The sequence below is a fragment of the Bos grunniens genome, chromosome 3 (assembly GCF_055505025.1).
Source record: "Bos grunniens cultivar Pamir isolate PY7600 chromosome 3, Bosgru_T2T1.0, whole genome shotgun sequence".
In the NCBI taxonomy this organism is placed as follows: Eukaryota; Metazoa; Chordata; class Mammalia; order Artiodactyla; family Bovidae; genus Bos; species Bos grunniens.
Window position 1 is genome coordinate 40,601,566 of NC_141167.1, and position 24,245 is coordinate 40,625,810.

Sequence of the window (24,245 nt, forward strand, 5' to 3'; positions counted from 1 at the left end):
AGAGTCTTCTTGGCTTAGCAAAAGGCTCTCTTACCAGGGAATGTATGTAGGAATTTTTGCAGTGAACACTGAGCTGATGCTTTTCTAGCCATTGACTAAACACAAACACTTGTTAAAATTAAAAGGGCCTCTTACCTTTTTAATGAAGGTTCAAATATGGGAAGAGTTAATAGTAAGTTACTGCCGTAAACCAGGGTTGGAATCCTTAGCTGCCCCTTTTTTCAGTTTCTCATAAAATGCTTTAGTCTGCATTTTCTAACTGTTGTGTTATCCTATTGAGGACATTTTCAGTTCTCTCTTTCTTATATTTCAATCCTTCTGAAAAAGTCTACATTTTGAATCTCAGGGAGTTCATGTTGGAATTAAATGCAGAAAGGAAGAACTGCCAGTCTTGGAAAGCAATTTAAGAACATGACTAAAAACAGCTTATATTTATCCTCTATGTCAAGATAATGTTTTTTCTTTTATGGAAATAACATAAAATTTATTTTTAAAATGAATACACCTAAATTTTAAAATGCATTAATTTAAATGAAAATATTAAGTGAATGTAACCAAAGCCTTAAAGATGATTGACATAAATAACTACTGAAGTTAATGAAAACTGGACTGAAGATTGTTGAGAAAAATCCTTCTAAATTGTAAGATTTTACCATTCTATAAAGCAAACTCTTTATACCCATGAACTGGCCACATGCATATATGATAATATTGCCATTACAGTAAACATAAGCAACTGGACTTGAAATAAGGGATTGCTGGTTTTACATCTGGATCTCAGCATTCAAAAAACTAATATCATGGCATCCGATCCCATCCCTTCATGGCAAATAGATGGGGAAACAATGGAAGCAGGCAGATTTAATTTCCTTGGGCTCCAAATCACTGCAGATGGTGACTGCAGCCATGAAAGTAGAAGACACATACCCTTGAAAGAAAAGCTATGAGACACCTAGACACTGTATTAGAAAGCAGACACCTCACTTTGCTGACAAGGTCCATATAGTCAAAGCTATGGTTTTTTCCAGTAGTCATGTATGGATGTGAGAGTTGGACCATAAAGAAAGCTAAGCGCCAAAGAATTAATGTTTTCAAATTGTGATGCTGAAGATGACTCCAACAGAGGATGAGATGTTTGGATGGGATCACTGACTCAATGGACATGAGTTTGAGCAAACTCCAGGGAAGCCTGGCGTGATACAGTTCACGGGGTTGCAAAAAGTCAGACATGAACAACATTCTTAAATATATAGGCCCTGTAAACATTTTAAAAAATGTAGCACTGACCCAAGAGCACTTAAGGTACTTATTACTAACATTGTGTCTGTAGCCCATTGATCTTGCTTCTCCAACTTTATTAAAGACAAGTTAGTTACCTGGCCAATATTTTTATGATTGATTTTTTTATCCAATTACTAATTTTTATTTTTTAGGCCTAGAATTTTATTTTTACTGATGTATAATCCATATTTGATTTTTGTCACTAAAACTTGATAATGATTTTTCTTCTTTTTTTTCCTTTTGAACACACCACGGGGCACATGGGGTCTTAGTTCCCTGACAAGGATCAAGGCCATGCACCCTGCAGTGGGAATGCAGAGTCTTAACCACTGGACCACCAGGAAGTCTCATGATAATGCATATTTTTTAAAAAATAAGATAAAATGCCCAGCTCTGAAGAGAGAGAATATTCTTTTGTACAATATTCTGCAGAATCCACCCTGAAGCTTATACTGTGATGACTACAGACAGAACCTGCAAAGCAGCAGAAAATTGATTTTTCAGGTGATTTTGATACTTTCATTCTCAGACCAGTCAACTTTTCTTACTCAGGAGTCCTTAAAATTAATTATTTTGTACAGAGTCCTGTATAGTGATTTGATATTCCATTAATATTTACTGAAGGAATGATCTGAAGAATTGATGTTTTCTTATGGGGGGGGCAGGCTATGACTTAATCTACAGCAAACTCATTTTCAATGGTATCACGTTCAGTTCAGTTCAGTTCAGTTGCTCAATCGTGTCCGACTCTTTGCGACCCCATGAATTGCAGCACTCCAGGCTTCCCTGTCCATCACCAACTCCCGGAGTTCACCCAAACTCATGTCCATTAAGTCAGTGATGCCATCCAGCCATCTCATCCTCTGTCGTCCCATTCTCCTCCTGCCCTGGCAATAGTCAGCTCCTGTGAAGAGCAGCTCCCTTTGAAGACAGGGCCTGTATTCTCCCCTTCACCACAGTCTCCACTACTCCCTATTGCTTCACACCCAACCCATTCCCCTAACAATCATTACCTACTGGGCCCACATTAGCATGTGATTTTGCAACTCCCAATCTGAGAAGACTATATAATATTAATAAATTTTATAAGTGTCTTAAGCATACATGTTGTTCTGTCACATTTATATATAGTCACCTTTTGCATATACCAAAAATATCTATTTCTGAAACCTGCCACAGAAATGGGAATGTGCTCTACACATCTGAAACTGTTGTTTAGTCACTAACCCTTGACTTTTTTTTATAAGCCAGTCAATAATCTTGTCTTCAACATCTCTTAATTCCATTTTTCTCCTCCTCCCTTCCTCAATTTCTTCTGTAGGTGTTCCTGTCTCATGGTGTTCTTATTTTTTGTTTTCAATGGCTTTATTTAAGAAGATTGGAAGAGTGCAATGGATAAACCAGGGAGAAAATACTGGGAGATGAATTCAGATTTTTATTCTTTTTTGTGTCTCCAAGTAGAAGTCAGTTCTCTTATCCTCACTCAATTAATGTTGGCTAATTGAATAGTTATTGTGGGAATAGGCACTAAGGCATTTGTATGTTCACATTTTAAATTCCTGAAGTATTGTTGACATGGGAACTAGAATAAGTTAGAGAGTTATTTTTAATTTTGATGATTAACATGTTGACTCAGAATGTTCAGATTCCTGTATTACTCTCCTTAGGATCCTCTAGGGACTTCAGAGCATGAGATCACAGTTTATGATTGCCTTTTTTTTTTTTTTTTGAAGGATAATTGCTTTACATAATTTTGTTGTTTTCTGTCAAGTCTCAACATGAATCAGCTGTAGCTATACATATATCCCCTCCCTTTTAAACTTCCCTCCCATCTCCATCCCCATTCCACCCCTCTAGTTGATACAGAGCCCCTGTTTGAGTTTCCTTAGACATACAGCCAATTCCCATTGGCTATCTATTTTACATATGGTAATGTAAGTTTCCTTGTTACTCTTTGCATACATCTCACCCTCCCCATGTCCATACGTCTATTCTCTGTCTGTTTCTCCATTGCTGCCCTGTAAGTAAATTCTTCAATATCGTTTTTCTAGATTCTGTATATAGGCATTAGAATAGGATATTTATCTTTCTGTTTCTGACTTACTTCACTCTGTATGATATATTCTAGGTTCATCCACCTGATTAGAACTGACTCAAAGATGTTCCTTTTATGGCTGAGTAATATTCCATTGTGTATATGTACCACAACGTCTTTATCCATTCATCTATTCATGGATATCCAGGTTGCTTCCATGTTCGAGCTATTGTAAATAGTGCTGCAGTGAACTATGGGATACATGTTTCTTTTTCAATTTTGGTTTCCTCAGGGTATATGCCTAGGAGTATGATTGCTGGATCATCTGGTAGTTTTATTTCTAGTTTTCTAAGGAATCTCCGTACCATCTTCCATTTGCTTTTTTTTTTTTTTTCCATTTGCTTTTTTTAAAACTGAACTGAAACATGAGCTTTGTTTCATGTTTAAAAGGAGGGTAAGCCTCTTTTTCGGAGAAGGCAATGGCACCCCACTCCAGTACTCTTACCTGGAAAATCCCATGGACAGAGGAGCGAGTTGGACACGACTGAGCGACTTCACTTTTACTTTTCACTTTCCTGCATTGGAGAAGGAAATGGCAACCCACTCCAGTGTTCTTGTCTGGAGAATCCCAGGGACGGGGAAGCCTGGGGCTGCCGTCTATGGGGTTACACAGTTGGACACGACTGAAGCGACTTAGCAGCAGCAGCAGCAGCAAGCCTCTTTTTAAATATTTCATTTTTAAATCAATTCAGTCTCTACTGTGGTAGTAAAAAATATCTTAAGTGGTAAGGATATTTTTCCTTTCATTTTCAATTCAGCTGAGATATAGATTATATCATAGGAATATGGTCTTAAGACCAGATGGCCATCTGCTCTACCTGTTTGCTATATGATCTTAGAAAATTCACCTAACCTTTGTAGTCCTTAGTTTCTTCAACTGTAAGCTGAACAGTTTCCACTATACTCCAGATAGCCAATGCTCAAGATTCATTATGGACAACCTTTCCTGCTGCCCAAATTTGTAAATTCTAGATTGATTAGGTAATTTTCTTCACGCTTTTGAGAGCTATCTGGTGGGTGGGGGCGGGGGTGGTTGAGATGATATTATGCAACAGGACCTACAAAGGTTACATTACTTATTCATTAATTTTAAAAAGTAAACATTTATGCAGGTCAGGAAGCAACAGTTAGAACTGGACATGGTTCTAAATAGGAAAAGGAGTACGTCAAGGCTGTATATTGTCACCCTGCTTATTTAACTTATATGCAGTGTACATCATGAGAAACTCTGGGCTGAATGAGGCACAAGCTAGAATCAAGATTGCCAGGAGAAATATCAGTAACCTTAGATATGCAGATGACACCACCCTTATGGCAGAAAGCAAAGAAGAACTAAAGAGCCTCTTGATGAAAGTGAAAGAAGAGAGTGAAAAAGTTGGCTTAAAGCTCAACATTCAGAAAACTAAGATCGTGGCATCCAGTCCCATCACTTCATGGCAAATAGATGGGGAAGCAGTGGAAACAGTGACAGACTTTATTTGAGAGGACTCCAAAATCACTGCCGATGGTGACTGCTGCCTAGAAATTAAAAGATGCTTACTCCTTGGAAGGAAAGTTATGACCAACGTAGACAGCATATTAAAACGCAGAGACATTGCTTTGCCACCAAAGGTCTGTCTAGTTAAGGCTTTGGTTTTTCCAATAGTCATGTATGGATGTGAGAGTTGGACTATAAAGAAAGATGAGTGCCAAAGAATTGATGCTTTTGAACTGTGATGTTGGAGAAGACTTTTGAAAGTCCTTTGGACTGCAAGGAGATCCAAACAGTCCATCCTAAAGGAGATCAGTCCTGAGTGTTCATTGGAAGGACTGATGTTGAAGCTGATATGCCAATACTTTGGCCACCTGATGCGAAGAACTAACTCATTTGAAAATACCCTGATGCTGGGAAAGATTGAGGGCAGGAGGAGAAGGGGACGACAGAGGATGAGATGGTTGGATGGCATCACCAACTCAATGGACATGAGTTTGGGTGAACTCCAGGAGTTGGTGATGGACAGGCAGGCCTGGCGTGCTGCAGTCCATGGGGTCATGAAGAGTCAAACACAACTGAGCAACTGAACTGAACTGAAACATTTATGAGATGGTTTATGAGAGAAGCATTTCAGCTGAGTCTTGGTGTAGGAAAAGGATGTTCACATATAGAGATATGGAGGGAGAGCTTTCCAGGAGAGGAAGGTCAATTTAAAGAAAGCCCCACAGAAGGAAATGGCCAGGAGCACTGATGAGGACCTTGTATTGGGAAAAGTGATGGAAAAGGCAGCTGAGAAGTTGAATTAATATTAGATCATAGAGTACCTCAGATACTAGAATGAATAACTGAACTTCTTTCAGGAGACTTTAAGCTTTATAAATGAAATGAAGGACAATTCATCTCTTGCTGCCATGTGTCTTTAACACATAGTAGACACTCAGCAGGGCTTCCCAGGTGGCTCAGTGGTAAAGAACCCACCTGCCAGTGCAGGAGACACAAGAGACATATGTTTGATCCTGGAGTCAGGAAAATCCCCTGGAGGAGGAAATGGCAACCCACTCTAGTATTCTTTCTAGGAGAATCCCATAGCCAGAGGAGCCTGGCAGGCTACAGGCTATAGGGTCGCAAAGAGTCGGACGTGACTGAACGTCTGAGTACTGTACTGTAGACACTAAGTAAATACTAGTTGTTTGAATGAGAGAATTTAACATTTTAGAAAATAAATGATGATCCTCTTTTAGGAGATTTTACTTGTTTGCCATGTAACAACTAGAAAACCTAGTCTGATTTCATTTACATATGCCATGAACAAAAGGGGCCTGAACTTGTCTGTTGGTGTTGGCTATGGCCTGCACACCACTATTGGGTGTTGGGAGAGGGAGGAATTGAAGGTAGCTATATTCAAGCTGGTTTTAGAAAAGGCGGATGAACCAGAGATCAAATTGCCAACATCCGCTGGATCATGGAAAAAGCAAGAGAGTTCCAGAAAAACATCTATTTCTGCTTTATTGACTACGCCAAAGCCTTTGACTGTGTGGATCACAATAAACTGTGGGAAATTCTGAAAGAGATGGGAATATCAGACCACCTGATCTGCCTCTTGAGAAATCTGTATGCAGGTCAGGAAGCAACAGTTAGAACTGGACATGGAACAACAGACTGGTTCCAAATAGGAAAAGGAGTACGTCAAGGCTGTATATTGTCACCCTGCTTGTTTAACTTATATGCAGAGTACATCATGAGAACGCTGGGCTGGAAGAAACACAAGCTGGAATCAAGATTGCCAGGAGAAATATCAATAACCTCAGATATGCAGATGACACCACCCTTATGGCAGAAAGGGAAAAGGAACTAAAAAGCCTCTTGATGAAGGTGAAAGTGGAGAGTGAAAAAGTTGGCTTAAAGCTCAACATTCAGAAAATGAAGATCATGACATCTGGTCCTGTCACTTCATGGCAGATAGATGGGAAACAGTGGAAACAGTGTCAGACTTTATTTTTCTGGGCTCCAAAATCACTGCAGATGGTGACTGCAGCCATTAAATTAAAAGACGCTTACTCCTTGGAAGGAAAGTTATGACCAACCTAGATAGCATATTCAAAAGCAGAGACATTACTTTTCCAACAAAGGTCCGTCTAGTCAAGGCTTTGGTTTTTCCAGTGGTCACGTATGGATGTGAGAGTTGGACTGTGAAGAAAGCTGAGCGCCGAAGAATTGATGCCTTTGAACTGTGGTGTTGGAGAAGACTCTTGAGAGTCCCTTGGACTGCAAGGAGATCCAACCAGTCCATTCTGAAGGAGATCAGCCCTGGGATTTCTTTGGAAGGACTGATGCTAAAGCTGAAACTCCAGTACTTTGGTCACCTCATGTGAAGAGTTGACTCATTGGAAAAGACTCTGATGCTGGAGGGTTTTGGGGGCAGGAGGAGAAGGGGACGACAGAGGATGAGATGGCTGGATGGCATCACTAACTCGATGGATGTGAGTCTGAGTGAGCTCCAGTAGTTGGTGATGGACAGGGAGGCCTGGCATGCTGCGATTCATGGGGTCGCCAAGAGTCGGACATGACTGAGCGACTGAACTGAACTGAACTGAACTGAAGATTGATTCTGGGTAATGGTGAAAGGGGCTGATACCAGGTTCTAAGTCATATTTCTATTCTGTGTGCCCTTTATCTTTTTTCTGTCAACTTTTTGCTCAGTACCTTGCTTGAACAGGTCCTCAATATATAATTGTGGAGAGAGTTCATGTGTGGTACGAAACCTGAGGTGGTCTTAGTTTGAGTATAGGTAGTGATGATGATGTCAGAATTACTGAGATACTTTAGGCAGAATTTCAAGTACTTTTATGCCCGTTCATGGTAGTCATCAATTTCACCTGAGGATTATTCCATTGTGCTAAGCTCTGATGGGAAACTTAAGTTGCTGTTGACTTAGTTATCTCAGTGATTAGTTAACTGAACTGATAATGATAATAATAATAATAGACATGAATAATTATTATAACAATACTGATGACTGCATGTGGAGTGAGTTTAAGCACACAAAATTTCCAAATATCTGTGTATATATCACTTTTAACTCAACTTGTCTGTGTCATGTTCAAAGCAGTTAAGGTGCCAGACATTGCCTTCGCCACTAGGTAAAGATGAATAAAACAGTTTGTACCTTAGGAGCTTAGAGGATGCAGAGTAAACTCAGTAGGCTGTGTCAATTGTCATGGAAAACCCAAAGACTCTTTTGAAGAAAGAGTGATTATGAATAAAGGGCTCTGTAGTTTGCTTGAAGAGTGGTAGTTGAGGTCTTCAAGCGTGGAATTCCTGCAGACAGATCTAGAAGGAGGATGCTTGAGATCAGAAAACAGCAAAGCTTCATAAAGCATTGAATAACTTGAGATGGGGGATACTGCTGAAACAGCCAAGAAGGGATGTATGTATGTGGTGAGCTCAGAATCTTTGATCTACTGGACAGATTTACATCTGTAAACAGGTTCAAAGCAAAGAAAGGCTGTGATCAGGTCTGAGATTTGGGCAGATTAAATCATTGTCAGTTCAGTTCAGTCGCTCAGTCGTGTCCAACTCTTTGCGACCCCATGAATCGCAGCACGCCAGGCCTCCTTGTCTATCACCAACTCCCGGAGCTCACTCAGACTCACGTCCATTGAGTCAGTGATGCCATCCAGCCATCTCATCCTCTGTCGTCCCCTTCTCCTCCTGCCCCCAATGCCTCCCAGCATCAGAGTCTTTTCCAATGAGTCAACTCTTCGCATGAGGTGGCCAAAGTACTGGAGTTTCAGCTTTAGCATCATTCCTTCCAAAGAAATTTTGGTGAAGAGACTAGTTGCTTGTCATGTTGGGCCATTCCAATAATCTAGGAGAAAAGTGGTAATTCCTGGAGGAAAGACTGTAGGAAAATAAAAGATGTCCTGGGTGGTGGTGCGTTATATAGAATATTTCCTGTAGACAGGAAGTACAGGGGCTTCCCTGGTGGTAAGTAAAGAATTCTCCTCCCAATGCAGGAGACACAGGTTCTATCCCTGGATCAGGAAGATCCCCTGAAGAAAGGAATAGCAACCCATTCCAGTATTCTTACCTGGAAAATTCCATGGAAGAGGAGCCTGGTAGGCTACAGTCCATGGGTCGCAGAACGGTCGGACATGACTTAGCCACTAGATTTTATTGGAGATTTGGGTTGGAAGGAAGACTTTTAAAGATTATTCTAAATTTTAAATTGAACATCTCAGAGGGGAAGAATCTGTTAACTAACAAATGAAAATAAGAGCAGAAGGTATTTAGAAGGAAGATTTATTTAAAGATTTATTTAGTATGAACATGCTGATTTTAAAAGTCACACATGGATCATCCTTGGGAGAGATTTGGCAAGAAGTTGAATGTAGCCTGTAGCATCACTCTATTTTCATCCCACAGATATTTTCACCCCCACAAGTATGTTATATGCATGACATTTCAGAAGAGAGGACCAATTGCAAATGTATAGTTTTAATGTGCTGATGCACAGTTGGATTTAATGTTTCTAGGCGTAACAGCTGACCCATGTGTGGGCAAATCCTATTTTTTTCCAGCCATATTTTAAGGTGTTTCACATGAAAGAATAATAAAAAATGTCTATGTACATCTTATTTTTTATTATTACTATTCACAGCACTGTGAGTTAGCCAGGAGCTCTTGCTGTAATGGTTTTGTTCTTTTATTCTTTGGGTAACACAACATCCAATAAAGTGACAAGCATGGTTCTTGACACAAGTTGAATTTTATCAAAGGTTCTGTTCTTTTCCCAGGAAGGTGTATTTGTATTTTTGCCCTCAAAGTACTGAATGACGAATCTGTCTTTCAAGTGTTCTCCCTGTCTTATCTCACATTTTCATCTCCAGTCCACTTAAAAATCATTATTACCTGCGGGCTGGTAAAATGTTACAGATACAGCCTGTATGGATATTGTTACCAGAAGGACTTGAGTCTAGTTAAAAATTCAACAAGGATTTTGCAGAACGCGTTACATTTCAGAAGGTTGATTCAGTTACAATATTTAACTTATGTAAAAGAGTTACATATGTTTAAACTTCAGTGAAATACTTTCTTCTGTAAACATTATTTTACTTAAATTACATTCTTCCTATGATCTTCAGGACAGCCTGGTGGTGTACAATGCCCCTCCTCCTCCATTTTGCACATGAGGATGAAGGCTCAGAGAGGTCGTGTCAAGACTCAGGGCAGCTGGGTGTAGAACCTAGGTTTCCTGATTCCAAACCATTTTTTCTTTTAATGGTAAACTATTTTGACCAGTAGTAAAATTGAAATGGCTTATCTGCCAACTGAAATGCTGAACTATGTATTCCTTCTTAGAGTTTCATTTGAGGCTATTGTATGACCCTCTGAAGTTTCTAAACTGGCTGAATGTGAAGCTTCCACACTCTGTTTAGTATATTTCTCAGTCTTTTTTTCTCTATTTTTTTAATTGCAAGATAGTTGCTTTACAGAATTTTGTTGTTTTCTTGCAAATATCAACAGGAATCAGCCACAGGTATACATATGTTCCCTCCCATCTCCCTCCATACCCCACACTTTAGGTTATTACAGAGCCTCTGTTTGAGTTCCTTGATATAGCAAATTCCAATTGTATTTCTGTTTTAAAACTATGTTGCTGCAGGAGTTTGTGTTATTTCCTTATGTGTATGTAGATACACATCTGTATCTTTAGGACTATTGATGAGCACACTCATAGCAGAAAACGCCTGTATTTGAGTCTGACAGTCCTGCTTTCTGAATTTTCCTTATGTAACCTTCACTGGAGGAAGGACAGGAGACCTGCCACACTGCTTAGAATACTGATTTTCATCAGTGGCCTTTTATGGATTTTAGGGAGAGTTGGTCTTGAAATTCTTCTCCTTTCTTTCCATTTATCTGTCTGTCTGCCTGTCTGTCTGATTTCTAAACGAAACTGCCTGGTACATTTTGCCCAGCTCTAAGAACTATACCCTGTTATCACAGAGGCATTCCCTTGAAGTCTTCATCTGTTTTTGTTGTGCAAAAATACCAAAATGTATCAGAGAAGGTCAAGATTTAAAAATCACTGTGCCGTAATCTTTCTTGGAGACTCGACTGGTCTGGTATGATGTGGACCCAGCTGTCTTCCAACTCACAGCTTTATTAGCTTTTGAATACTGAGTCAGTAATGCCTTTTGAGGACACATGAGCCATAAGTATTTCACATCTTATGTTTCATGTTCCTTCTGCAGAACAGAGATCTGGAGAAGCCTTGTCTTCCTCCAACATGAACGTGCCTGACAGATTTGAACCAGTTCATCTCCACAGTCATCTGCTAACTGAAGTTCTTAGTGCTTCTCTTTGATGTCTGTGTCATACCACTCACAGTTGTCTGCTATTTACTAAGTACCCAGTGCAAGTGTGGGAAGAAAACATACGCATTTACAAGCTCTTGACTCTAGTCCTGGCAAGTTTCAGCCTCTTCCGTTTTCTGCATTTTGTCATTCAGCATTTACTACAGTTGTACTCTTCACAGGCAAACTCTGGGCTAGGTTCTAGGGATAAACATGGGAAAGGATCTCTCTCTTTACAACGGAGAAAGTATATAAACAACTGTAACATGTGCGAAGCCCTCGTTAGAGGTCAAGTGGTAGGGTGGACGGGGGCTACGGAATGGCACAAAGGGAGCCTGTGGATTCCTCTGCCCAGCTGTCTGTTTTCTCTTTTATTTTTCAGATACCTTTCTTTCTTTCTTCTTCATGCATTCCTGCCCAAACCTGGTAACAAGAAGGTTAAAGGATAAATGTTTAACGTGGTTGTGGATCCACTTCCAGTTCCCCTAGGTGTCACCTTTGCCATTTTCCAAGCTTGTGTGAGAAAGCAGTTTAAATGGAATTCTAGAAGCAAAACACAGATCACAGCAGGGCTTTCTGCCAGTGATCTGCTGTGGGGAGGCAGGGGTGTGGAATGGTGAAAGAGAAATGTGACTGGTTTGTATGATACTTAGATCCTCACACAGAGAGAGATGCTTGATTGCTCTAAGCCTTACCTTCCAAGGGCATTCGAAACCAGCCTTGTTTCCACTCTGTCTGGGTTGCTGAACCCTGAAGATTTAATCCTTATTACTGATAAGAACAGAAAGAATGTGACTTATCTCTTCAATCTCTGCAGAGATGGAAGGAAAAACCATTTCTCGGAACATGATTACACGTTATTTGACAGCTTTTCAGTTTGCCCATTAATTTAGGTGTTTGAATAAGTAAACTCCATTGGGGAGAGTTGAGTATCATTTACTTTATAAATGTGATAGTTCCTTTTTGAAGTGACCCCACTCTTACCCCTTCCTCCACCATTCAAACAGAGTTTAAATATTTGCCAGGGCAGATGTTTGATTTTTATCTTAGCTCTTTCTTTGTTTAACTTTATTCTCATGGGTGGTTAAGTGGAAGATAAGGGGGTTCTTGTTTAATTCTTTTCAACTGGTGTTGCTCAAATATTTGGAGAGCAGACACTTCCCAGAAAGAATGAGTGGGAACCTGGTTGAATGGAGGTGAAATGAAATGTCTCCCTGTCATATCTGAGTAAACCAGGCACTGTTGGGCTGTTGCTCGGATGTTTTTTATGTCCAGACCTCCTTTTTTGAGATTTTTTTTTTTATGGGAACCATTTTTTAAAGTCCTTATTGAATTTGTAACAGTCCTGTTTCTGTTTTATGTTTTGATTTTTTGGCCACGAGGCACGTGGGATCTTAGCTCCTCAAACCAGGTATCCAACCTGCACCCTCCCGTATTGAAAGGTGAAGTCTTAACCACTGATGTGCTTAGTCCCTCAGTAATGTCCAGCTCTTTGCAACTCCATAGACTATAGCCCACCAGGCTCCTCTGACAATGGGGATTCTTTGGGCAAGAATACTGGAGTGGGTTGCCATGTCCTCCTTTAGAGGATCTTCCCAACCCAGGGATCGAACCTGGGTCCCCCGCATTGCAGGTGGATTCTTTACCGACTGAGCCCAGGGAAACCTCTTAACCACTGGACCTCCTTTCAAAGTCTCCTGTAGCTGCTGGGTTTTGCCATCTTTTCTTTCCCCCTGCCCCGCCCCGCCTCCCCCTACAAAAATGTGCGCTGCTCTTAAAATGGAACTTGGTAATCTGGTGACACCAAGCAGCAAGGGTCTGCCGTAGACTGGGAGATCCATCACAAGCCTCAGCGCATTTGTTCCACACCAGCTTCTGAGCCCATACCAGATTTTGCTTCCTCAAGAAATGGTGTGTAACTGTGGTGGTCTTTTACAAAAAAGAAACACCCTCGTGCCTGTCTCTAGCAGGGATTAAAAACAAGGAAACAAGTAAAAAAAATTCCCTACCCCATTAGCTGTCAGCATATTGGCTTTATTTATGGACTCAACTATCAGCATAAGCCTTGCTCTTCTGAGATATCCACAGGGATTTGCTTTTTAAATTATTACCTTTAAAACGTGCCCGTGAACAATACCACATTTCAGCAGCACCCTTGGAACGCACACTGTGGGTGTGGTTTTTCTGTGCTACATGATAAATTGGTCAGACTTTGCCTGGAAATGTTGAGGAAAACCCAGGGTTTTAAGTGATTTGCCTGGCAAATCACCTTCCATAGGAAATTTAAACAAAGACCAAGAAAGAGATTCCGGAAGTAAACCCCGACTGGTGTATGTCTCTCTCCCTTTTGTGTCTTTTCCTTTCTAAACTGGGACTCCACTGAAAAGTTGATTTACACTGTGAACCGAGGCTGAATGAAATCCAATTGGAACTCACTTGAACACTGTTTTGATGTAAGATTCAAAGCTTCTGCAAATTTATTTTATCTTCTACATTTGCTGATCTCCTGCTTGTAAATCCTGTTGAAGGAGAATAAAAATGACTGCAGCCTGATGGGAATTAAATGTCTGAAGTTCAAAGCAGTTTGCACATCAGAGCAAACGTCAATCAAATGAACATCTTGCAAGCCAGGCAGGGAGTGAATTTCTCCATGGGGAAGAGATCAAAGTGGGAGTCACAGTTCTGTTTTCTCCCTCGGGATGCAGTTTCGATCAGTTGTTCATGAAAGTAAATCCAGAAGGAAGTTTTTTCTTTTTTAACTTGAGGGGGTAGGAAAGATGGAGTTATTTCTCTTGAAACTAAATTTAAGGCCCTAGTTTTATCTTATGAAAATAAATACAGAAAGCAGTCATAATCCAATATCTCCCCTTTTTAGAGAGAAAGTCTAGAGGAGATTTATATAGGATTATTCTCTTATTGTTATGACTTTTTTAAAGGCCATATGCAAAGATAAGTTGCCTGTTTATTTTATATGAAAATCTATAATTTTATCAGTTCTTGACCTTATAAAAGCTGAAATTTTATAAATGTGACTGGCAGCTTATGTATTTCTCAATGAAAAATCTTTTAGGTAACCCTAAGAGAACTGACATGTTTTTATAATGGTTTAGAAGCATGAACTTTGCATTTTTCACAGTCTCCCAATCAGGGTAAATAGTACATTTCTTCTTAGAAATCATTTTTTCTAAAAGGCACATGTGCATTAAATGTACTCTCGTTTTAGGCAAGGCAGCAGTTCCACTGAGGCCTGGAGATAACTCAGGTAACTGGGATGGCACTAAGCAAGTTTTACTGGGTTGACCAAAAAGTTTGTTCAGTTTTCCATAAGAAGCTATGGGTATTTGGAGTTCAAAAGAGAAGCTAGCATTAGTGCGTGTGGCTGAGCAGAAGGGGAGAGATAATCACAGGTGTTTTGCTCGTGAAATTACTTCTTCCGACTGACTCACCAGCTTGGAACACACCATGCTCCTGTATCTCCAAGCCCCCTGTTGACACCTGCTCCCGGCCCTGCCTGCACATCAGCAATGTCAGCAACCATAGAAACAGGGTGAGGTTTGTTTCTGTGTGTTTCATGTTAATTCAGTTGGGGAGTGGATGCTCCTCACGTGTGAGGAGACTCAAGAAAATTGAGAGGTTGTACAACCATTGCCACTTAGACGATTCCATGGAACATGCAGGAGAAGGGAGAGTGATTGTCTTGTCCTTGAATCCTTTAAGTATCAGAATGTTGGCAGTTGATAGAAATAAATTAATTTAAAACCACTAGTATTCACTTTGTGTGGATTACCCAGGGAGCAAGAACTGAATTTTGTTTCATCCTTTCCTAGTAAACTTAGGTCTGTGAGCTAACTAGAGGAGAGGTCATATTGCCCTCTGGCTGAGGTTCTCCTGCAAAATGGTTATTTAATTCTCAAACAGCAGGGTGGATTTCTTCAGAAAAAGAATGTCTTCAGGTATTTGACATGGTTTTTGGGATCAGGTTTGATCTCTGGAAGGCTGTGTGTTTACACGTTACCAGCTGGGGCTTCTCTGAGCCCTGTTTCATGGTTTTATGCGTTGCTCACATTTGTGGCCATTGTCTATAATGTTATTTAGCACCCACCTGAAACTCACTGTCCCATGGAAAATTTTCAGAATTTGGTGAAATTTCCTCTTTTTGGTCTCCTATTTTTATCTTATCTTTGGTGTACATAAGCCATTTGTTTAAGTCATCAGATGACCAGAATGCCTGGTTCTTTCTCCCAGAGGAGAATGTTAACACCAGGAAAAGGAGAGAAATTGCTATGAGCTGTGTCTCTTCTCTATGTGGAGAGTGGACATGCTGACTCTTCTGTCCATCTGGAACTTATAGCCACCTCTGCTGCCCTGAAACCTCTCAGATTTCAGAAACCTTTCAAATTCAGATTTGAATGGAAACGGACCTTGAGGCTTTTCTGGAGTGCGGTAATAAAAAGTAACCCCAAAGTGGAACATTCCAAAGTTATGCCAGTGGTGAACATTTTAAAAATCGGTGTTATCTATAATTGATAGAGAATAGCTGTCTTTAATATTATATCTTCTCCATCTTCCTCATCTTTGTCCATACAGTTCTTTCTCTGCAGCTATCCATTGTGAGCCTTATGCTTAGCAACTGTCATTTCCTATTAAGTAAAAAGCAAAGATTTCCCCTAAGCCCCACAAGCCTTTAGAGTAATCCTTTTCTTTGAAAGAATTGAATTGTACTTCAGCTGTTTTAGATAATGCTAATGACAATTTACTGATTTTATTGAGATACAGTGTAATGTATTCATTAAAAGGAGAGCTTTTAATATATGTTTTAATATATGTTTAAAAGCTCTCCTTTTAAAAGGAGAGCTTGAATATATGTTCATATCTTGATCCTTTTACTTCCCAGGATCTTGTGAAGCTTGGACTTCTTAATTAACATTTCTGTGCCTCAGTTTCTTGGTCTTTAAATGAAATAATAATAGTATTGTTCTCAGGTTTGTAATGATTAGATGAGTTAATCTGTGTAAAACACTTGGAATATTCTCGATACAATGTAACACGGGAGCTGTTAACTGTTACCATTACTAATACACCTAATATTCATTGTTATTATTTATTAAATGTTTACTATGTACAAGGCTCTTCAGAGCTATTTTCCGGTTACAAAATAGATACAATTTTTATCACCATCTTATAGATGAGAAAAATGTAGGCTGCAAACATGTAAGTTCTATGCAAGAGTTAGAGAGCAATAAGCATTTTAAACCCAAACTCCAGTTCAGGTCTGTGTACATCTGAGGGCATGCTCCTGAACATGACCGCAGCATGCTTTTGCCAGGTGGCAGTTCCTTTTGCATCACAGATGTTCTCTGAATATGATTGAATGAAATAGGCAGAGCTTTTCAGTGACTTAGCTTTTTGTCCTTCCACAGCAGTCACCTACCAGTAAGAAAACTTACAGAGAACTATACATTCCCAGCAATGTACTGGACCTGAGAGAGAACTTTAAATCCTCAATAACCCACAATCCCATTGGCAGAACTAAGACTTCCCAGATATGCGACAGGTTATAGAGAGAATTGGGCATTCGAGGGCTGGGTGGTAGAATTTAGACAATAAGGCTTCCATAACAAAATATCTTGGCAGTTTTTCTTACTATACTTTTATTTAGTGTGTGGAGAAGGCAAAATAAGTAAGATAATTTGCTCATTGTTTATAATAAACCTTATGTTAGAATTTTTATTGATTAGTATTTTCTTGATATAAGTAGAATCTAAAACCAACCAGCCTGTCTATCAGACATCAGCTCTATTGACATTATGCTAAGCTTGTTTATAAAACAATATTTAAAAATTATGGAAAATGGACACAAGAGGCAGAGTGGCACTAGTCAGTTTAGAGGAGAAAAGGCTCCTCATAGACTGGGGCTGACAAGAGGATTTCCTGGGAGGAAAATCAGAAAAGGAAAATCAGAAAATTGGTTTTGTAGAATGGGCACTGTGAACAATGAAAAGCATCACAGTTGAGACCCAACAGAAAAAAACATGTATTGATTAGAACTATGATCTGAGTAGAACTATAGGTTGGGACACAGTGGGGAAAGAAGGTTGGGCAGGCTATTGATGACAAGCACTATATTGTGAAATCTTTTTTTGACTGACAAATGTTTACTGAGCACCTACTCTCGTTAATGTGTCACTTGCAGTTTTATTGTTATCAAAATGTTTTCTTTCATGCTCTTAGAGATGATCTTTTCAGTACAGAGAGGAAAACAGCCCATAAAAATAGTTCCCTAGTCTCCCTGGTTCAGGAGTGAACTATCATTTCACAGTGGTCACAGAAATCTGTATGTGTGCTGCACTGGATTTTAACCCTCCCCAGAGTTGGGGCTGATGGCACAGGTCCTGGCCATAGAGACTCCATCCAGGGAAAGAGGGCTCTCTTCAGGCTTACACTTCTAGGAGGAGTTGTCAGTAGCTCTCTTGAGTTGCCCATCCCCTTTAACAAGTTCTTTATGTGTCACTTAGATAAAACAATAAGTGTGCCTCATCCTTGGACAGGGAGGTAGTGATGATCTAGTCAAGTCTTTCTTAGGTCCCTGATTTGCAATGTGTTCCTTGGTGTCACTTTTCTCAACTGGGAGATAGGTAGGTGTGAAAAAGGTTTGTAATTAGTATAGCACAGTCCAGTTATGAGTTTTAGGCATACCTAAGAATTCCTCTGCTGTCTTCAAACTGAAAGGTCCTCTGTCCTTGGTCTCTTTGAGGCATAGGGAGAAGTTCCTGGAAAGCCTTTATACTGCCTTATTTCTAAAGGAATCTACATGATAGGATTGGAGGGCTTCTTACCCCTCAGGAGCCTGTCAAAGTCAGATTTCAGGGAGGACTTTACCCTAGACTCACTAAATCTGAATCTTCCAGGGTAGAGCCCAAGAATCTGCATTCCAGCATGTTGCCAGGTGATTCTGATATTGCTTAGACTTTAGATAATTAGGAACCATTTATCTGAGGGATGGTCCTCAGTTGTTAGACCTCTGGAGCCTTCTGCAAGAATCCAAAATAGGACTAAGCACATATGAGGAATGTTCATCAGTTAATATGATGATCAGTTAATATGAGTGCTTGCTTTTGACAAGAACAATGCTCAGTGTTTTATATATATATATACACACACACACGAATACATATATGTATACACACATGGTGGTGAATAAAACTGACAAACATGTGATCTGCTCTCAAGGGGCTTTTGTCTGTTCATATGGCCTGAACCATAAAAAGCCACCCATTAAAAACATTTACAAGTGTTGTCCAATTAAAAAGACATATATAAATGGATCCATAAATTTAAAATTATGCACTTGCCCTGAGAGAAGATGGAGACACTTGACATAGACTAGGAAAGCATTCACAATCCAGTTTCTCAGGGGAAGTGATAAGTGAATAGACTTGAAGGATGATTAGATAATCAGGAGAACCTTCTAGACTTGCATTGTCCAACATGGTAGCCACTATTTGGTGACTGTTTACATTTAAATTAAGGTTAAGCAAAATTGAAAATTTAGTTTCTCAGTTACAGTAGCCACATTTCAAGTGCTCGGTAGTCACGTGTGGCTACCATATTGAACAGTGCAAAAATGACACATTTTCATCATCTCAAAAAATTCTGTAGGACTGCCCCAGTCTAGATCAGAGATGGTGAAACAAGTGTGGTACACCACCTATTTTTGAAAATTGAGTTTTCCTGGAATACAGCCATATTTATTCCTCTAAAAATTCTCTTTGGCTGCGTTCACACCACAATGGCAGAAATTGGTCATTGTGACAGAGACCTTGTAGGCCACAAAGCCTAAATATTACCTGTCTTTAATTTAAAAAGTATGTGAGGGAATAGATTTAATATGACCATCTAGTGCATGGAGAGCAAGTGAGTTCCTTGTCTAATGCTACTCTTGCTTCACAGATGTTAAATACTAAAACAAGAGAGGACAGTGAGACTATGTTGCTTTGCCAGCATACACTCTGGCAGCTGCTGATGTATTAATCTCTTCTTTTCTCTCCATCTGTGGCTTTTGAGGCAGCAATCTTCTCGTCTAGACAAACTGGAGCAGGTCCAAGGAAGAGTGACCACACTTGTAAAGCAACTGCGTCCTTGGAGGCACAGTTGACAGTGTTGATATAATTCTATACTGGATGAGAGACTGGACTGAAGAGTCTCTTAAGATCTCTTAAAAGGTCTCCTCTTTTGGGATGATAGATATCGAAACAAAACTGCTTTGGAACCCAGCATACCCTTTGAAAACCCAGCCCCATTGCTTATACAGCCAGTTCAATTTAATAGTTCTTATAAAAAAGATCCATAAAATCAACATTCACATGAATGATAAAGTGGATCTTGATTTTTAGGAGTGTTTCTTCAGCGTTGTAAGAGCTTCTCTACCCGTGTTAATGAAATTTCATTAATGATATTTATAATCAGAGATACACATTTAACACTAGTTTTTAAAGACCTAATTTCAGATTGAGTTTATTTACAGGTAACTCTTAGAACCTTCATGAATCATCTCAGTACCTGAAATCCAAAATAGCTTATTTAGAAGTTCTAGAGTTTTCTCCTTTGGAGAAAAAGAGAAAATTACTGGATTATTGGATTTAATTTTAATCCAAGTAATAAATCCAAGGTCTTTCCTGATTTCTAATGGGAGTGCAAGGCTGAACCTAGAGTTAGAACAAAGCTAAATCTCTTTAATTTACCTGTAAGTTAAAATTACTTGGATTTATTACTTCTGGATAAAATTCACTGGAAAATAGTCTTAGTGACTATATGAGTCAGTAGATTTTCTTATTATTTTCTTGTAGATTGTTTTCCCTGGGAAATGAGTCATAATTATATTTGTGTTTATTGATCAGCTACTAGCCAGAGACTTAGCACTGTTCTAACTCTAGGTTCAGCCTTGCACGCCCATTAGAAATCAGGAAAGACCTTGGCCTCATCTATATTACAGCCTGAAACGTGCAAGCTGTGTATCATTTATCATGAGAGGAACTGTGGTACGTTGTTTACAGCCTTCTCACAGCTTTGGAAAATGTTTTTTCTTTTCTTTTCTTTTTTTTTCAGATAAGAAACCTGGGGCTCAGACAGATTGTACAATTTATGCAAGTTCACACATGTAATTGTGACAGAGCAAGGATTCAAATCTAGATCTTTCCTACTCCACAGCCATTCCTTCTCCTTCACTACTGTCTGTTTTTATGCTTGGTCATTGGTTTTCAGACAGAATAATTTAAAGAATTTTTTCACATGTCACACCAGAGCTTAAGTCTGAATGTTTGTCATTCTGGTCTAAATTTTGTCAAATCTATTTTCTGTATGATTTCATCAACAGTACCTGGTCATTCACTGCAGGGAAAGTTGTCTTGAAGGATTTTTTTTTTTAATCTTCTTAGAATTTATTTTGATTTCTAAAACCTTTAGATGCAGATGTTGGGTTTGTCCACACTACTCTGAAGTGATTTTTAAAAATATTTAAATTGTAATTTTACTATTCATGAGCTGACCTATTCTGTACACAGTATTTGAACTATTAACTTTTGTTTGTTTTCTGAATTGAATAAGGACCAGATAAATATTGCTGATTCTCTTCTGTTGTTTCAGATTTGATGGGAACTTTAATACCAATGTATCTAGAACAATTAGTTGTGATCGACTATCTACTACTGTTAATAGCCGGGCCTTCAATCCAGGACGAGACTTAAATTCAGGTTAGTAATCTCTTGACTTCATAAAGGTGAACTGTTTTCCACCACATTTTTGAATAAACGTATTGCTTTACATTTAGTTTGAAAGAAAAAAAATATGTTCTTAAAGTTAGGTATTTCTTTCTGGCAAGCTGACCCTCGAAGGAGGGAAAGGAAGAAGAAAATAAAGCAGACATACATTGAGCATTCACTGTATTACATCTGTGTTTGTGAACTATGCCATGTGACTTGCTAGATTCTTAATCTATTATCTCATTTGTTAGCAGATTCACATTTAAAGGTTACCTTCGAGACCCAATTGTCTCTGCATTTAGAAAGTGTTGAATTTCATTTGTATTCCCTGTTCATAATTCTTAATTTGAGGAGGCAGTTGAAGAATGATGAGGTTACTTTCCTACTACAGAACAGTGCCATGATGCTGTACAGCCATCCCTCAGTATCTGCAGATACTTGGTTCCAGGGAGCCCCATTCATACCAAAATCTGCAGACACACAAGTCCCTTACATATATGGTGAGGTATAAAGAATACAGTTGACATTTTAGATCTGTGTATTTCACATCCGTGGATATGGGCAACTGACTGTATGTTGAACTTTCTTATTGGTCTGGTCAGAACTCGGTCATATGCAATAGTAATTACTACTAGGGTTAGGACATGTGTGCACACGGTTACATATAGCTTCAAACTGGCACCCTATCTCTGCTTTCTTGCCCTGGAGTTCCGATCTACATTTCTCACTCTGTCTTGTATACAGCTGTTGGGTGATGGGCCTCAGAACCTGAAGGCTTCACCTTTTAAAAAACAGCTAGGAATAAAAAATTACCATGTGACCAAACAATCCCACTACTGGGCATATGCCCTGAAGAAATCACAATTGCAAAAGACATATGTACCCCAATGTTCATTTTGGCACTGTTTATAATACCTAAGCCATGGAAGCAACCTAGATGTCCATCAACAGATGAATGGATGAAGAAGCTGTAGTACACATATACATCAGAATATTACTCAGCCATAAAAATGAATGCATTTGAGTCAGTTCTAATGAGGTGGATGAACCTAGAGCCAATTACATAGAGTGAAGTAATCAGAAAGGAAAAAACACATATCATATAGTAATGCATGTATGTGGAGTCTAGAAAGATGATGCTGATGAGCCTATTTGCAGGGCAGCAATGGAGACCCAGACATGGAGAACAGACTTGTAGAAACAGCAGGGGAAGGAGAGGTTGGCTGAATGGAGAGAGTGGCATGGAAGCATATACATCACCATGTGTAAAATAGTGGGAATTTGCTGTATGACTCAGGAAACTCAAATGGGGCTTTGTGATAACCTAGAGGAGTGGGATGGGGTGGGAGGGAGGTTCAAGAGGGAGGGACATATGTATACCTATGGCTGATTCATGTTGATGTATGGCAGAAACCAACATAATATTGTAAAGCAATTATCCTTCAATTAAAAATAAATTAATTAAAAAATAAAAGCTAGAAATGCCTTTAGAAATTACCTACCAATCTCAGTCCTAGGATTTTACCAAGGAATATTCTGAAGCTCAGAATGGTCCTAAGACTTCCCTCATCACTGGAGAAATAAAAAATTTAATCCTTATACATGAAGAAGTGTATTTCCCAGATTCCAGGTCTCCAGGAAACATGTATAAGCCAAGAGAAAAGCCAGAGACCCAGAATATTTACTTTTAGAGCCCTACCCAGTATTGGTTCAGAGGAAGAATTCTAGTCTTTGGGCATTGTATACACAAACCAGGTAATCTATTAGGTCTGGAAAGAAAGAACTGTAAGCTTTATGTTGCTTAGGGATTAAAAAACTATAGCTGTTAGCTAAATGATGCAACCTAAATCTGCCAGGCACTTCTTGTCTAGACCAATATATAATAAATTCAGTCATTTAAAAAAAATTGGTCGAAGAATCTGGAGACCTTCTGGAGCAGGTGGGATTTACTACTAGAAAGAGAATTCAGTGAAAATACTTTTCATAAAAACATAATTGAAGTGAGTAGAGAAGGGCATGGAATGGGCAGAGAGACATTCTAATGGGAGATTCCAAGGCTGGCTCAGGGCAGAGAGCTGGAACTTGAGTCTTTCATTTCCCAGATTCAGTATTTGCTCTCTTTTCCTTTCCCAGTTGTGCCCAGTACAGAATGTTTAAGAATAAGAGAAGAGTTGGGAAGGACTTCCAAGATATTTGACTTTATCAACAAGAATGACAGAGTTGATGGGGAGGTGAGAAAGAGAAGGTTTCTGTGGGAGGAAAGGAGTCAACATCTCAGTTTTAGAAAAGTTATCCAAGGGAAAATGTCTCATAGACAGTGGTGTATACAAGTCTGGGGTCCAGAGACTGAGCCAGACTGGACATTTATCACTTAGATTCATTGTGTATCGTGAGTCAAAGTCACTCAGTCATGTCCGACTCTTTGCAACACCATGGATTGTAGCCCACCAGGCTCCTCTGTCCATGGAATTTTCCAGGCAAGAACACTGGAGTGTTTGCCATTCCCTTCTCTGGGGAATCTTCCTGACCCAGGGATCGAATCCAGTTCTCCTGCATTTCAGGCAGATTTGTTATCATCTGAGCCACCAGGGAAGCCCAAAGTGAAAGCCACTCAGTCGTGTCTGACTCTTTGCAACCCCATGGACTGTACAGTCCATGGAATTCTCCAGGCCAGAATACTACAGTGGGTAACCTTTCCCTTCTCCAGGGCATCTTCCCAACCCATGAATCAAACCCAGGTCTCCTGCACTGCAGACAGATTCTTTACCATCTGAGCCACAAAGGAAGCCCAAGAATACTGAAGTGGGTAGCCTATCCCTTCTCCAGTGGATCTTCCCAACCCAGGAATTGAACCAGGGTCTCTTGCATTGCAGGCAGATTGTTTACCAACTGAGCTATTAGGGAAACCCAGACAAGTCTGGAGTCCAGAGAATGGGCCAGACTGGACATTTATCACTTAAATTCATTGTGTATAGGTAATACTTAAATCATGAGACTCAGTAGGATCATACAGCAAGTGGCCATGGGGAAAAAATAATGACAAGAGGTCCAAAGACTGAGTCTTGGGACACTTTACAACTTAGAGTTCACTCTAAGAGGAAGCAGTAAAGGAATCTAAGATAGCAATCAGTCTGGTAGGAGGACCAAGAGAGCCTTAAGCCAAAGGACAAAAGTGTTTCAAGACAGGGGGAGAGGTCAACTGTGCTAAATAGGCCCTTAGTAAGATGAAGGCTCTTGAGAAAATGAAATTAAGCAACATAAACACCAATTAACTGGTGAAT

At 39.5% G+C, this 24,245-nt stretch overlaps 1 protein-coding gene across 2 annotated transcripts in view; it reads left to right on the plus strand.

Annotated features, from left to right (window-relative positions):
- Positions 1–24,245, plus strand: part of CACHD1 (cache domain containing 1) — a 235,715-nt gene that overhangs the window by 135,579 nt on the left and 75,891 nt on the right. For both annotated transcript variants that reach the window (XM_086390374.1, XM_086390375.1), the window contains exon 4: positions 20,849–20,955. In XM_086390374.1, coding sequence (XP_086246500.1) covers positions 20,849–20,955 — 107 coding nt within the window. The remainder of the gene's footprint in view (positions 1–20,848; positions 20,956–24,245) is intronic.